Source organism: Osmia lignaria, unplaced genomic scaffold (genome assembly GCF_051020975.1).
Source record: "Osmia lignaria lignaria isolate PbOS001 unplaced genomic scaffold, iyOsmLign1 scaffold0016, whole genome shotgun sequence".
Taxonomy (NCBI): Eukaryota; Metazoa; Arthropoda; class Insecta; order Hymenoptera; family Megachilidae; genus Osmia; species Osmia lignaria.
Window position 1 is genome coordinate 13,194,392 of NW_027478168.1, and position 15,505 is coordinate 13,209,896.

The following is a 15,505-nucleotide window of genomic DNA, read 5'->3' on the forward strand; positions in this document are numbered from 1 at the left end:
CTGTGGTTGGACAAGGATAGTCAACCTGCACGCGCGGCCCGGGCCTTGGATAGAAGAGGACAGACGATGGGAAATTAGGTCAACGGTTTGGTGACGTATTATTTTTATTCCTTTATTCTGATTTTATTATGTTTTCCGTTAATGTTTTCCGTTAAGGGCACAGACTCCTTCGAGGCCTCCTCCGAATCGATATAAGCGCCATTGGAAAGAATCGGCCAATCATGAAAACACTTAATTGAGAAATTTGACATTTGACGGTGTGACATCTAACATCATTATGCAGAATAAGAAACGAAAGTGAGGTGGCGTAGTTGTAGAATCACATCATTTGAGAGATCTGTCGCGGTGTTGCCACATCTGTGACAATCCTGACCATCTAGCAAAATGAATTCACTCGAGCCGAGCGAGATTTTAATTCCAGGCGGACATAGAAAAGGACAGCGCGATAGAAAGAGAAGGAGTATCATGAATGAAACAACGTAGTACCGATCGGCAGAAATACATATGTTCGAGTCACACGCGACGACAGATTCGATGAGACTCTGTAATACACATAACGTACGCGACTATAAAACTTATACGAATAAAAACTACATGGCATTAATAATTTGAGAAAAGGAATGGAAAATAAACAGATGTAAATTGATCTATATATACAATTTATTCATTTAAATATTATCAATATAGGTATATAAATAATAATTAGACGGCCGCCCGTCGCCTGCCGCCCAGTGCTCGCTTCTGCCTCTTCTTTCTCCGCGACGTCTGCATCGTCGATTACCATGACAGCCATCCCAGTCATGGCTATGGTATCGAATTTTTTTAATCTGAAATATAATAATGGCTACTGTTGTAGACATAATTTCCATTTCATGAAAAATCTAATTCTGCCACATTTCTTACATAGAAGAATCAACGCTTTTACTTACTTGCGACGTTGACGGCCTCGGATTCTCCTTTCTCTTCCCTTTTATTCGACTTCGTTCCTTAGACCTCTTTCTCCTGTTTCTTCTATCCTCTTTCTTTTCTTCTTCTTCTTCCTCATCCATCTGTGAAGAAAGCAATTTATGTATAGATAACGTAATATTAATTATGTAAGATTATACTTGCCGATTATACGTGATCAAACAGCATATTCGCAGTCCATTTGTCCTGTTAGGTAATGCTTTCTTGAATATACCTATATATAATTTTTTAATTTATTTCGAGAAGAGGAAAATGCTGTTTTTAATTTCTCAACGACAAAAATGTTCATGCAAAGATGAATGAAGATGAATGAAGATAAATATTGAAAAAAGAAAAAGTTAATGGAAATAGATGATATAGGACATTAATAATTTCATGAAGGGAATAAGAAAAAAATTGTTTCAGCTGAAAAAATAAATTTTGAGTCCAACGCTCGCTTCGCTCCAAAAAACCTCTTCTCGGGAATCCTTTCTTCGAAAATCTGTAACAAATTAAGAAATATAGTATGGCATCGCGTAACTCACGAGATCGTATGATCCGCGAGTACAATTGCTATTTCATGCAATTGTGAACCACCAACAGAGTCAGTGTTACTGCACTTTACAGTGCAGTGCGACGCCGGACAGTAGCAATATTCGTGCTACTTTCTGAGAGAGACCTTTTGCGCTTTTCCAAGCTTGCTCTCTCCTCTGTTATAAATTGAGGCTCCCGAATGGGCATTCCTCTATTGTACCGGCTATCTATTAATTCGGGTAACATGCACAATAAATAAAATTGAATTAATTTTGGCTCCATATTCTTTTGCCAAAAATTATCGTCTCTATCGACTCTAATGTACTTTAACCCTTTTCGGGTCCAAATACAAAATAAGCAATATTTTCTACCTGTGACATGTAATTGTCCTTGTACTTGGTAGTAATACTAGTGGTTCCTGTTCAATTCATTTCCTTTTGCGTCTGCAAATATACGCCGAATAACTGCAACACTTTTGATTGCCTCCTCCGGCAATAAATTCTCCGCCGTTTTCGGACATTTGATTTTCACAATGCCCTCTTCGTCTATATGTCCATCTGGCGAAGCTCCTAAGAACGGGATGGCACTATCAATAAATAATCCACATTCTTTAATTTCAACACCAATGCACACACTTAGTTGTTCACGTGCGAATTTTTCGCATTCCTGTCCATATTGTACTGCAGGTGCACTAATCAGTCGTGGATATACTAACGACTTCACTGAATTTCCACAGAGCGTGCCAATTCGACGACGGCATATTCGTCCGAAATTTGAGGCCATCAATAATTTAGATTTGTAATTCAACCATCTCGGATTTTTCGCTTGACCGATGGTTTCTTCTTCAATGGCATCTCTTCTATTTTGCCAATTCTGTAACATTTCCATATGTTTTTTTTGCTCTAATTCATAAATATTGTTAGCCATATCCGGCTTTTCAGCATTTGGTCCGTAATTGGAATCCTTTTCAGAACGGAATTGTTTCCGCACGTGCTTTGTAATTTTTTTTTCCTTTCTCTTTTCACTGTATTTCTCATTTTCTTTCTTCCTTCTATTTTCTATTTTGCGTAAAATAACGGGCGGTTCCTTGTTCATCGCCGTATTCAGACGCGACAACACTTGTTTTGTGTTATACTGTAGGACAGCAGCAGCACATCTTCCCGTGTAAGATCCCCTCTCGCCGAAATTCAATCTTTTTCCTCCTGTATATTTTGCGATGATTCCGTTGAAACTTTCTACGGCATTATTGTTGCTGTTATACAGCAAACTCTCAGCATGCGCCAACAGAGGTCGAAGTATATCTTTGATTTGTTCGTACACTCCCATCTTCATCAATTCGGGAACAATGTTCTTTTCATCTTTTTTACTCGTTCCATCGCAGAAGTATTGTAGTTTTGAACAATCTGCGTGTTCACCAAAAACATGGCTAGGAACATTGTGTATGTCGGCATACAAATTCTTAATTTTTTCAGCGGTTGTTACTTGCTGACTGTATCTGTACTCTGCGGCTTTTACTATGTCCGCACGCATTCGCCGAATGCTGCTTTCAACGATTCTTCTGAATGGACCAGGTGTTGTCATCTTTACAACTTCTTTCATTTTTCTGCAAAAGTTTCGCAATAAATGATTCGTGCATTCAATTTTTTTTACACGAATCTGTGCTTTATATGGATCTGCATCTATAATTTTTTTATAAACGCTGCTGTCCCCATCAGCAATTAGTGTTGAATAAATCAGCCCACGTTTTTCTACGCTGGTCTTGAAGCCTTCGACTATAGCGTCACTTTCCATAGCCGTTGATGCTTGGCTTGCGCTCCAATTTTTAAAACAGGTGTGCTTTCGTGGCTCTTCTTTCTTTTTCGCAGCACATCGACAAATCCTGCACACCTTGTTTCTCACACCAATAAATAAAACTTTCTTCGTGTGATATCCAATTATAACGCCGACTCCAGACGCGGAATTGTACGTTCCAGTCCGGTATGATCGTTTCATCCAGCTTCCATCGGCCACAACGGGGATGTGAGGGATTCCACATCCGGAAACAATATCGCCTCTTTCAATGGCCAAGCGTTTTTCTTCCTCTGCCGCTGTTACCATTTCTTCTTCTGCAGCAACAATTAATGTTTTCACTATTTCATCGTGATGTTTTCTAAATTCTTTCTTCGACATGCAGGGTATGTTCATCGCTGCAAGGAACTCTTCCATTTGGGCATAACTGGCTCCATTCACAATTGTTCCAGCAACGGCACACTGGTTTGTTTCCATGTGATTGCTTTCGTCAGGTTCACTGTGGATTTCACCTGTATATTTGCACATATCGCATATTACACTGAGGGTGGTCCTCAGACCCGACCGTTTCATGCCGGTTATTTTCAGGTGTCTAATTCCACAGTCTTCCCTGTTTTTAGCATGGTCACCTATTTTTTGAAATTCGGCAAAGATGTGCTGCATGTCCACGATACTCAAGCCACTTGGTAGACAGAATTGTTCTTCAGGCTCGTTCGTTACAACTTTCTGTATCATCAATTCTTCATTTTCTGAATTTGTGCCTTCCATATTTATCCCATCTTCAGCATTGTTTGTTTCTTCAATTTCAAACAATTCATTCGTCGTTTCTTCAAAAATTTCTTTACAATTTGCCGTATTCTGAAGGGCTAACCGCCGCCTTCTTTCGCGGCATGCTCTTTTTTTCGAGTATCTTCTCGTATGAACTGTTAATTTTGGCCGCCGACTTGTATTTGCCATCACACATTGCTGTTCGCATTCATTTCTCCTATCTTCAATCACTTCAATCGTGAAAACATTTTCACTATCACTCATTGTCACTATCACACAACAATATTCACCTATCACTTTGATCACTACACACTTTCAAAGCTTTGAAATAAATTCAATGATGTTATCTATTTCTTGCTTCGAAAGCAACTGTCGCGAAAACGTAAAATGCACTACGGAGAAACATAGGGCACTGTGGTGGGGAGTGTTTATGAGGACTACGAAAAATAAACAACAACGACATCAATATTTATTTTAAAAAAAAGTTTTCAACTTGTATTCATTTATAATATTATGATTTTAAATTATTAAAAAAATATATAACATGAAAATAAAAATTCAATACGTAAAATTAGAAATTAGAAATTAGAAAAGGGTCTATTTTATAAAACAGTGAACACGGTCCTGATCCCCACCAACATTCGAGTGGTTTCAGCATCAACGACAAAAGACAATCAAAAGACAAGATGTCAGACCAGGAGGTGCGTATAATCGGCCAGTAAAATATTATATCATTAATATTACGTTATTTATATATAAATTACTTTCTTTATAGATGCAGATAGATGAAGAAAAAAAAGAGGAAAGAAAAGAAGAAAAGGAAAAAGAAGAACAAAAGGAAGCAAAACAAGAAGAAAAAGAGGAGAGCAAGAAGGAGAAGGTGTCGACGTCGCAAGTAAGTAAAAACGTTGATTTATCTATGTAATGAATGTGGCAGAATTAGATTTTCGTGAAACGGAAATCATTTCTACAATAGTAGCAAATGAATTTCCACGATTATTTTTGGTTTTTTAATAATGTCACAATCTTACATAATGGAATATATAGTCCGCTACAATTATATTAAAATTCATTATTATATTTCAGATCAAGAAGATGTTAAAAAAAATTTTATACAGCGGCGGCCGCGGCGGCTATCGCGGTGGTCACGGCGGCTATCGCGGTGGCAGGCGCCAAGGGCGACGAGGAGGCCGTCGTGGAGGAGGAGGAGAATACGTTTTTAATTTTTATAAATAAATAAAAAATTTCAAGAAATTACACATCTGTTTATTTTTTATTCCCTTCGTAGCGGATCTCCGGCGAATAATCGCGTCAGACTCGCGGGTGAGAATATTCGCGACGAGACAGACAAAACCGATGTCATTCTGTGCGACAAAACACAGTCCGTCTCGCCATCTTGCTTTCTCACTCGCACTCGCACTCGCACGTATTACGCCGTCCGCGCGATCAGTTGTCACCGGCGAGCATCGGCCGCCGATTATTTGTTTTATATTTATAGGACGCGTTTAGAATTAATGTAAGAATTACTCAATAATTGTTGCATTCTCACTACCTCCGCTTCACCTTCTTGAAATTAATAATGTCCTGTAGTTCTCATTCCTATAAGTTTTATGGTCGCGTACGTTATGTGTATTATTTTGTAAAATATTGCGAAATAAGCAAGTTTTATAATTCATTCTTCTGGCATATCTTTAATTGCATTGTTAAAAAAACATGATTATAAATATGAATTAAACAGTTTTATGGTTGCACACATTAATATATGTATTGTTTCATTCTCGGACCTCTTTCTCGGCTCGAGCTGATGATTCGATTTGTAACAGATGTGAACAGTACGTTGCGGCAACTATGCCTTACTTGTGGCTATATTCGCGTAGCCGTTGGTGGTGTCAAATTAGAATTTACATTTATCGACTGATTTGTGTTTTTATCGACCCTGATGATAACGTGGTCAAATATACCATCAATGCCTCTGACGGAAAATCATTGAACTATTCTTATGTCTATTTTACGTCTGATGCGTGCAAATCGTAGAATCGATTTTACGTCTTCCAGAAGTGATAAATTGTGAAAAATCGAATTTCAGTGATATTGTGCTAGTTTAAGGAAAGTCGGTCTGGTGTGCTGTCGGTGAAAAAACCATTAAATCGTCCAATATTTGCTAAAATGCAGCCGAACGCAGCATTCGGCAGCCATGTTGTTTGCTTACAATCTTACATGTCTCAATTTTACAATTTCGAAAATACGGTTTTTCTCAACGAATGGTGTTTATTAGCGTTCAAGCGGACCAGACCGACCTGTGCCGAAGTCTACCCGTGTGTGCTGTACTCGCGAAAATTTTATTTATGCAATTATCAAGACGAAAAATCGATTCTACGAAATTGAATGTCTCTCTCGCGCATGGCGTATACGTGCATGCTTTCCGTTGATTGTGTGAGTGCACGCATACAGGTCATGGCACAAGGAGTCTGTGCCCTTAATTGCGTCGGTTTATTAAGTGATTTGTGTGAAAGTGCATCGATATTTTTCATTATTTTTCGATTTTTCGATATTTCATCGTTATTTCATCGTTATTTGTGTTATTAATATTAATTTACTTTATTTTACTATCTGGTTGCATGCGTTTGACTGGCGCGTTATTCCGCTGTATTATTTAATTATTTATTATTTATTAACACAATCGATTAATCGATTCGATTATTCGATTATCCAGTGTTTCCGGTTTTGCATATTTATTCATCGTATTTTCTTATTTTCTTTTCTTATTTTATTATTTTCATTATTTTCTATTGTCATTTTAACGCGTTTATCAATTTTCATTTTATTTTATGTTTCGCTTCATTATTTTATCGTTTATAGTGTTCTATATTTTATTTTACTTTTCCTTCGCTGTTTATACTTACATATTTATATTTCATACTATTTTGTGTTATTCTGTGTTATTTGTTTCATTTGTTTCATTTATTTATTTTATTTATTTATTATAGTACAGTGGGGTAGTGTGCCTTGATAATTTATGCAACTTGCGTTATATTCATTGGTTAAACTTTGATTCCAGGGACATAAAATTATTGCCCTTTTTTTTTGCTCTTTAATAGTTTTTGACACGTAAAATCCATAAATGTAGGTCGTAACTTTAGGAAATTAGCGGTTCAAAAGTTATGAGTATGTAAAGTTCGCGTTTTTAGGGTATTTTACACGCTACTTTGACGCCATGTTGCTTCCATCTATTATTTGATTGGCCCGCATAGATGAGCTTTCAAAGTTCCTATGTATCATACTACCAACCTAAAAATTTTAAACAGGGCCCTTTAAAAGAAATTATTACATTTCAACAGTATTATTATTTCACGAAAGCGTTGCCGACCGCCTGACGGCGGTCGGATTTAAGTATATAGCCTAACCTAATCTAATACTTCCGCTTACCTTATTTAAAAATATATTGTTTCTTAATTGCCTCCATTAATGATTCCATCATATCGACTTTGTTTTTGCGGCAAAATCGACGCCATAAATACTCGCACAGGCGGTCGGCGAAATCATTATCGTGGAAAACAAATTTGTTGTTCTCGGCGAGAATTGGAAATTTTGGGATGGCGTGGATTCCGTCTTTTCAAAGACGTGGGCGTCGAGGAGAAGATAAACGACACAGCTTAGCGGTCACGAATTATGTATTACTGATAGTTTGTACACAATGAGTCGTAAATTAAACTTTACAAAATCACTTTTGGTTTAATTTGGAATTACACGATTTAAGAATCCGCGGTGCAAGGCACTGAATTGAATTTGAGACTGCTCGAAACTCGAGTAAAGAAACGTTTTTGGTCGCTGTTGTCGCTTGGTAATCGCTCTCTCACTTGCTTTCGCATTAATGCTAACGGTTCGAATTTGGGAGTTTTAATTGGCGAGCGCTCGGATCGGTGGTTAGACAGCGCAACAGCGATTCCGTTTACTTGCTAGGTGACGACGGGATTATCGACCCGTGTTATCGACCGAGGTGTTTGTATGAATTGAAGTGCCAAATTCGAACACACCGCCCCCCCGTTGAATGAATTCATTCAACGTGAAGTGCGTAGTATTAATAACGTGGAACGCCCAAGATTGTAATGCGGAAATTTTTCTTGCGGTGCTTACATGCGATGAGACAACGCTTACGGTGAGTGCAATTTTAAATTCTAATTACTTACTAGATTATGGATTATTAATTAATAGCTAGAACGAGACATACGAATTAATAAAGAAATAGAATAATTACGAATTAACATTAAGAACCGAACAAAGTGCGGATTTGATACGTGAATAGACATGACTTTAATTGCGCAGTTTGCTTTTACGTCGTAGATTTCTCGCTTTCGGTGACAAGTGTGATTGGAAGGAAACAAAGTTTCGCAATAGAGCGCTTATATTCCCCGGACGACGTTTTTACGCTGACGACTCGGATGAGGTTATCGTCTCCTGGGTGGCACTTGATAATGCGGCCAAGTTCCCATCGGCAAGGCGGAAGATTTTGGTTGCGAAGCAGGACAAGTTGACCGATTTGAGCGAGATTTTGCGTCGTCTTCCATTTTGGGCGTTGGTGCAACGTATGCAGGTAATCATTGCTCCATGTCTTCCAGAATGTTTCGGTCATTTTTTGCAAACATTGCCAACGAGATAGTCTATTGTCTCTTAATTCTAGTACGCTCGGTTCTGGTGGAGTTACTAACGGTGCTCCGATTAAAAAATGACCTGGTGTTAATGCTCGGTAATCGTCAATGCAGTCGGATATGGGTCCTAGCGGTCGTGAATTAAGGCAGGCTTCGACTCGACATAGAAACGTTGTCATTTCTTCAAAAGTGAGAGTATGAGAGCCGATGCTTCGTTTTAAATGATATTTGGTGCTTTTGACTGCGGCTTCCCATAGTCCACCGAAATGAGGAGCATTCGGAGGCAAAAAGTGCCATTCTATTCCGTCGGTTGCAAGTCGATTGCCGAAATTGGCGTTTTGAATTGAAGAGTTAAATGCGGCTCTTAATTCACGATTCGCTCCTTGGAAAGTGGTTCCATTGTCCGAGTACATTGACTTCGGAAGACCGCGGCGCGAGATGAATCGATGATATGCTGCGAGAAAGGCTGCAGAACTATAATCGCTTACGAGCTCTATGTGGATCGCCTTAACTGTTAAGCAAATGAATATCGCGATGTATGCTTTATGCGCTTTATAGCCACGACCGGAATTGGTTCGCACCTGAATTGGACCAGCATAATCGACGCCAGTATGTATAAATGGTCGCTCCGTTTTGGTGACTCTCGGTGATGGCAAGTTTCCCATGAGCTCATTCGGCACGATTGCTTTCTCGCGGGTGCAAGAGATGCACTTGTACAAAACATTTCGTACTGTAGCGCGGGCGCGAATTATCCAGTACTCGTTTCGTAAATGTGCCAGAGTGAGTTGAGGGCCCGCGTGTAACAATTGGCGATGAGTACATTCTATTAGGAGTGTTAGGAGCGGGTGTGACCGAAGAATAATCGGATTTTTTGCGTTTTCAGGAAGCTTGGAATTGGTGAGCCGTCCTTTTGCGCGGATTAGGCCGTCGGTGTCTAAATAAGGACACAGAGAAAGGAGAGCGCTTGTTTTTGGGACTGGCTTGGACTTTGCTAAGGCTCCCTTCTCCTCCGGAAAAGCGTTGGATTGAAGCTCCTTTAACCAAAAGAGTTTTGCTTGGTTGATAACTTCTGGCTTGAGAATCAACGGCGGAGCAGTAGGTTGGCTTATAATGGTGAGTTTTTGATTAGTTTTGCTTTGGATGCGAGTACGAAGTGTACGAATGAAATGAATTAAATATGCGGTAACACGTAAGAGCTTTGTCCATGAAGAATAGCGATTGGCTAATTCCCATTGCTCAACACAGGTTGCGAGACTTGGAAGGGCAGGACTTCTTTTCTCGTGCGACAGATCGTCGTCTGTTTGTGGAATAGACTGAGGCCAGAAATTAGACGCTTTTATTAACCAAGGAGGGCCGGACCACCATAACTGGTGAGTTTCTAACTTGTCAATGTTTATTCCGCGAGAAGCGCAGTCAGCAGGATTTTCGGCTGTTGGTACGTGATGCCATTGAACATCGGGAATTAGTTGCTGAATTTTTGCTACGCGGTTCGCGACGAAGGTTTTCCAGCGATTAGGAGGCTGTTTTAGCCACGCGAGTGTGATGGTAGAGTCAGTCCAACAATGACTCTCAAGCATCGGTGCATTTAACGCTGTTCGAACGAATGTTAATAGGCGAGCTAATAGCAAGGCGGCAGATAATTCCAATCGAGGAACGCTCAAAGTTTTGACCGGAGCTACTCGTGTTTTAGCGATTACGAGAGAGGCACAAATCGTACCATCGTAAAGAACGTTTCGCGAATATACGGCTGCAGCGTAGGCTTTGGTTGAGGCATCTGAGAACCCATGCAGACTTTGACTTCTAAAGATGTTATAAGCTATCTTTCGCGGTATGGAGATGTGCTCCAACTTGGGCAATTGTGAGCAAAATTTTTTCCATTCCTGAAGAAACGTCGATGGAGGAACATCGTCCCAGTCGCAACGAATGGACCACAGCGTTTGCATATAGATTTTACCGGTAATAATTATTGGAGCAATCCATCCAAGTGGATCGAACAATTTTGCGATAGTGGAAAGAATTGAACGTTTAGTCTGCGGACGGTTGATTGGCTCTGAAAGTTTAAATTGAAATTGATCTAATGCAGGATTCCACGTTAGGCCAAGTACGGAGATTGTTTCGTCTCCTTGCAAGGATTTACTTGTGGCAAGCCCATAATTTTTTGGATTAATATCGGACATAAGCTCCGGATTGTTGCTTGCCCACTTTCGTAAAACGAATCCACCCTTTGCTAGAAGGTCGATCGTCTGATCGCGTAATTGACGGAGTGAGTTGAGGCTATCTCCTCCGAAGATGAAATCATCAACATATGCTTGATCCTGTACGACGGAAACTGCTTGAGGAAAGTTGGCACCTTCGTCTTCGACGAGTTGGTGTAAAACACGAATAGCTAAATAGGGGGCTGATGCTGTCCCGTAGGTAACAGTGAGCAATTGATACTCATTTACTGGTTTAAGAGGCGAGTCGCGCCAGAGAATCCTCTGATAATCGGTATCTTCTGGATGCACAAGTATTTGACGATACATTTTCTCAATGTCTGCAGTATATACATATTGAAATTGACGCCATCGAATCAAGATCGAAACAAGATCTTGTTGAAGTTTTGGTCCTGTGAACAAATGATCATTCAAGGAGGTTCCGTCGGAAGTTCGACGGGATGCGTTGAAAACAACGCGAAGACGTGTAGTCACACTGCTCTCGCGAATTACAGCATGATGCGGTATGTAGTAGCAGTTTTTGTGCGAGGATGGAAGAGGATCAACTTGTTTCATATGGCCGAGGGTTTCGTACTCGGACAGAAACTCTTGATAAGGTTTAGATACCGCTGAATTGCGAATGAGGCGATTTTCTAACGATCGAAGACATCGAAGTGCTACTGAGCGTGATTCGCCTAAATTTATTGATGATTGTGTTTTGAAAGGAAGGCGAACAATGTACCGTCCGTCATTTGCGCGAGAATGCGTGGTTTTAAAATGCTCTTCGCAAATCTGATTTTCAGGAGTTGTGATTGTTGGAGCTGAGAGGTCCTCGATTTGCCAAAATCGACAAAGGTCTTGGTCGAGGTTTTCCAAAACGGAAAGATGGTGAACTCCTACTGAGGAAGGTGAGGATACTCGCTGGGAAGGACCGGAGAGGATCCACCCGAGGGTAGTGTTTTGTGCCGTCGGGGTACACGCGGAGCCTTTCCTCAGCCCTGGCAGCAAAAATTGACCATAAAGATCTGCTCCGATTATGATGTCGATTGGATCCGAGCTCATGGGTTCGTTGTCTGCGAGTTCCAAATCTGCAAGGTGAGACCATTTGAAATTTGTTGGGTTTTTTGAAGGCACGTACCTTGTGAGTGATCGCAAAATGATCGCTGTAGTCGAATATGCTGGCTTATCTGATCTACTTGGCGTGATAATTATTTCTGCGGTGTGGCTTGCGTGTGATTGATTTTCTCCAATTCCGATGATTTTGGTTGGCTGTTTTGTACGCAGAAGACGGAGTGTTTGAGCGAGATTCTCCGTTATAAGGGTTGCGACGGAACCTTGATCCAGAAGAGCTCGAGCGTTAACGGATCGACCCTGACTCGAGCGAATTTGAACGCGCGCTGTTGAAAGAAGAATACATGAGCCTTTTGGAGAATTTGACGCTACGTGAGTACTTATCTCAACTGCGTTTTCGGAAGATTCAGACTCAGCTTTCGATGTAGAAGGAGTCGCATCCTTTTGGTTCGGAAAATGTAAGAGTGTATTGTGACGCTGATTACATTCCTTGCATAAGTGCTTGCTTTGGCACTGTGCGGAGGAGTGCTTAATTGAGAAGCAATTAACGCACCGTTTTTGTTTTCGTATAAAATGAAAGCGCTCGGAAACTGGTTGCGAAAGAAATTTCGGACATTGGTAGATTAAGTGAGTTTGTTGACACACCGGACAAGTAATTTTTTGAGATGTCGCGGAATGGGTTGAAATCGCTCTCGATTTAAATTGTTTACATTTATCAACGTCGTTCGCCTTTTCGCGTTTTGGATTAGGCATTGCTTCGAGTGCGCGAATTCTTTTTCTTAAAAACGCGTCGAATTCTTCATACGTAGGAAAGTCGGTCGCTTCACTAAGATGAAATTCCCAAGCCTTTCGCGATGAACGATCTAATTTTTGCGTTGCTAGAAAAACGATCATGTCATCCCACTTGTCGACCGGTCGGTTTAAATTTCTTAACATTTCGAGAGATATGTTTGTTCCATCGCGCAACGCACGAAGGTCGTGAGCGTTTTCGGCCGCTACAGACGGAATCGAAAATAACGTGTTCAAATGCGTTGAAATTAACCGTTGTTTGTTTTCGTAACGCGACGTTATGATCTTCCACGCAATGTCAAAGTTTTTGTCTGTTATAGGAAGGTGACTCACGGCGCGGCTTGCTTCACCCGTTAACGATGAATTCAAAAATTGAAGGCGGTCAATGTTTGATAAAGAATCATTATTTTTTACCAGTGAGGTGAAGCGGTCACGGAAACTCTCCCATTCGGTGAAGGCGCCATCGAAGGTCGGCAGTTGAATCTTTGGTAGATGAATCGTTGACTTCGACGTCGTTGAGTTTGAATTTGCGTTGGTAGATTGCGGTGGAGGCGTGGCCTTGGCGAGGACCTCCGCCATGTAGTCCAGAGCTTCTTGGTACCTTTCTTCGGATTCGATGAACTGGTTGTCGACGAAATACGGCAGACTGGACTTCGTCGCGTTGTCGGTGCATGCTGCTATCCTCGCGTCCAGATCTTGGCTTTGGATGTATGCTTCTTTTAACATTGCCATCCGGTTTTGAGTTGTGGCTGCGGTCATTTTTGCTTGACCGAGCTTTTTAAAATTGAGAAGCGCACGATCAATAGATCGTAACGTTTGAGTTTGCTTGTACAGCAATTCTTCAAGGTGACTCATGGCCGTTAACGAGTTAAATTGTCGGTTTTAGGTTCACGATTACCGGTGTATCCTCGATTCCAATCCGGCTCGAAGGACCAAATGTTGTTCTCGGCGAGAATTGGAAATTTTGGGATGGCGTGGATTCCGTCTTTTCAAAGACGTGGGCGTCGAGGAGAAGATAAACGACACAGCTTAGCGGTCACGAATTATGTATTACTGATAGTTTGTACACAATGAGTCGTAAATTAAACTTTACAAAATCACTTTTGGTTTAATTTGGAATTACACGATTTAAGAATCCGCGGTGCAAGGCACTGAATTGAATTTGAGACTGCTCGAAACTCGAGTAAAGAAACGTTTTTGGTCGCTGTTGTCGCTTGGTAATCGCTCTCTCACTTGCTTTCGCATTAATGCTAACGGTTCGAATTTGGGAGTTTTAATTGGCGAGCGCTCGGATCGGTGGTTAGACAGCGCAACAGCGATTCCGTTTACTTGCTAGGTGACGACGGGATTATCGACCCGTGTTATCGACCGAGGTGTTTGTATGAATTGAAGTGCCAAATTCGAACAAAATTCAAATGAAACATTTGATTTATCCCGCCAAAATGGCCGCCGAATGCTCATCTATGCGGGCCAATCAAATAATAGATGGAAGCAACATGGCGTCAAAGTAGCGTGTAAAATACCCTAAAAACGTGAAACTTTACATACTCATAACTTTTGAACCGCTAATTTCCTAAAGTTACGACCTACATTTATGGATTCTACGTGTCAAAAACTACTAAAGAGCAAGAAAAAAGGGCAATAATTTTATGTCCCTGGAATCAAAGTTCAGCCTATTCATTATCTGTTTTATTCGTTTATTACCGTAATTTTATTTTATCTCATTGTTGTCTTTTATTTATTTATTTATTCGCAACGGTATAATTGTGTGATTAATAAACCTGCGCAATTTACGTCCCTCTGCGTGATTTAATTGTTCAATTTATTTATCGTCTTATCGTATTTACCGTTCTATTTGGTTCTATATATATTAATATCAGTGGTTAATATCGCTTTTTCATGTGTTAATGGTTTACGCGATTTACATTGCTGCCTCGTTTTATTTATTTCATTACCCATCGTATTCTATTTTATTTATTTTATTTACCATCTACATTCATATTTCATATCTCATGGTTCATATTATTTCATGTCTTTCACGTCATTACGGGTATTGCATTTATTTATTTCCTTTTATTTTGTGATTCAATACGTAGTCCGCTTGTCATCCGGTTGTTCGGCTTACTGTTTGGTTTATTATTTTATTTTATTATATTTGTCATTTTCATCGATTCATATCCGTGGTGCAACGTATTTAACGTGTTTATTGGTTACGTGGTTACGTGGTTTATGCGGTTACGCGGTTTACTTTTCTTGTTCTTTCGATTTTGATTTTCGATTATCTCATTCATAGTATTCATCGTATTTATTCCTTTATTTCTTCCTTATATCGTGGCTTACATATTTCATTTTGGTCTTTGCACGACGATGCAGCAGTGACATGTGCTGAAATAAATTGAATTGATTAATAAATAAATAAATTGGACAATCCGGGTTGTGTTTTTAATTGTTCCTCTTGTTCCAGTTCCAGTTTTGTTTTAGTTTATTTCAGATTTAGTGTGTTTGTTTTAATGATGTGGTGCGATGAGGGATTGCTTTTGTGCTTTTGGTGTAAATTGTTTTGTGTAGTTTATTTGTTGCGTGGTGGGTGCTCATTTACTTTCCTTTCCTTTACTTACTTACTTATAATATTGTATTACATTCACGCTTTCTTGCTTTCATTCATGCCTTCTTTCACTCACGTTACTTTCCTTACCTTCTTTATTTTTCTAAATCTTTCCTTAATCTTCCCATTCATTCCGTCATTATTCATTAACTCATTCATTCATTCTG

The 15,505-nt window shown here is 40.0% G+C and overlaps 1 protein-coding gene and 2 long non-coding RNA genes across 4 annotated transcripts; 2 read left to right on the forward strand and 1 right to left on the reverse strand.

Annotated features, from left to right (window-relative positions):
• Positions 1 to 624: 624 nt before the first annotated feature.
• LOC117610860 (uncharacterized) lies at positions 625 to 4,440 on the reverse strand. The gene is made up of 2 exons (XM_034338687.2): positions 930 to 4,440; positions 625 to 827 (listed from the first exon to the last, which is right to left on the reverse strand). Exon 1 carries the CDS (start codon positions 4,297 to 4,299, stop codon positions 1,888 to 1,890), a length of 2,412 nt encoding a protein of 803 aa, XP_034194578.2. The 5' UTR covers positions 4,300 to 4,440; the 3' UTR covers positions 625 to 827; positions 930 to 1,887.
• On the forward strand, positions 4,436 to 5,436 carry LOC143306621 (uncharacterized). Its single transcript, XR_013063984.1, has 3 exons — positions 4,436 to 4,736; positions 4,811 to 4,930; positions 5,122 to 5,436. It is a non-coding gene; the product is annotated as an uncharacterized LOC143306621 (long non-coding RNA).
• Positions 5,437 to 8,438: 3,002 nt separating this feature from the next.
• Positions 8,439 to 13,789, forward strand: LOC143306622 (uncharacterized). 2 transcript variants are annotated; one of them, XR_013063985.1, is made up of 8 exons: positions 8,439 to 8,626; positions 9,565 to 9,794; positions 9,927 to 10,051; positions 11,677 to 11,968; positions 12,158 to 12,316; positions 13,054 to 13,202; positions 13,273 to 13,441; positions 13,620 to 13,789. It is a non-coding gene; the product is annotated as an uncharacterized LOC143306622 (long non-coding RNA). The 2 variants fall into 2 exon arrangements; XR_013063986.1 differs by lacking the exon at positions 8,439 to 8,626 and adding an exon at positions 8,907 to 9,290.
• The last annotated feature ends 1,716 nt before the right edge of the window (positions 13,790 to 15,505 follow it).

Coding starts and splice junctions, on each gene's coding strand:
- LOC117610860 (XM_034338687.2), bottom strand. CDS start 4,299: ATGAGTGATAGTGAAAATGTTTTCACGATTGAAGTGATTGAAGATAGG.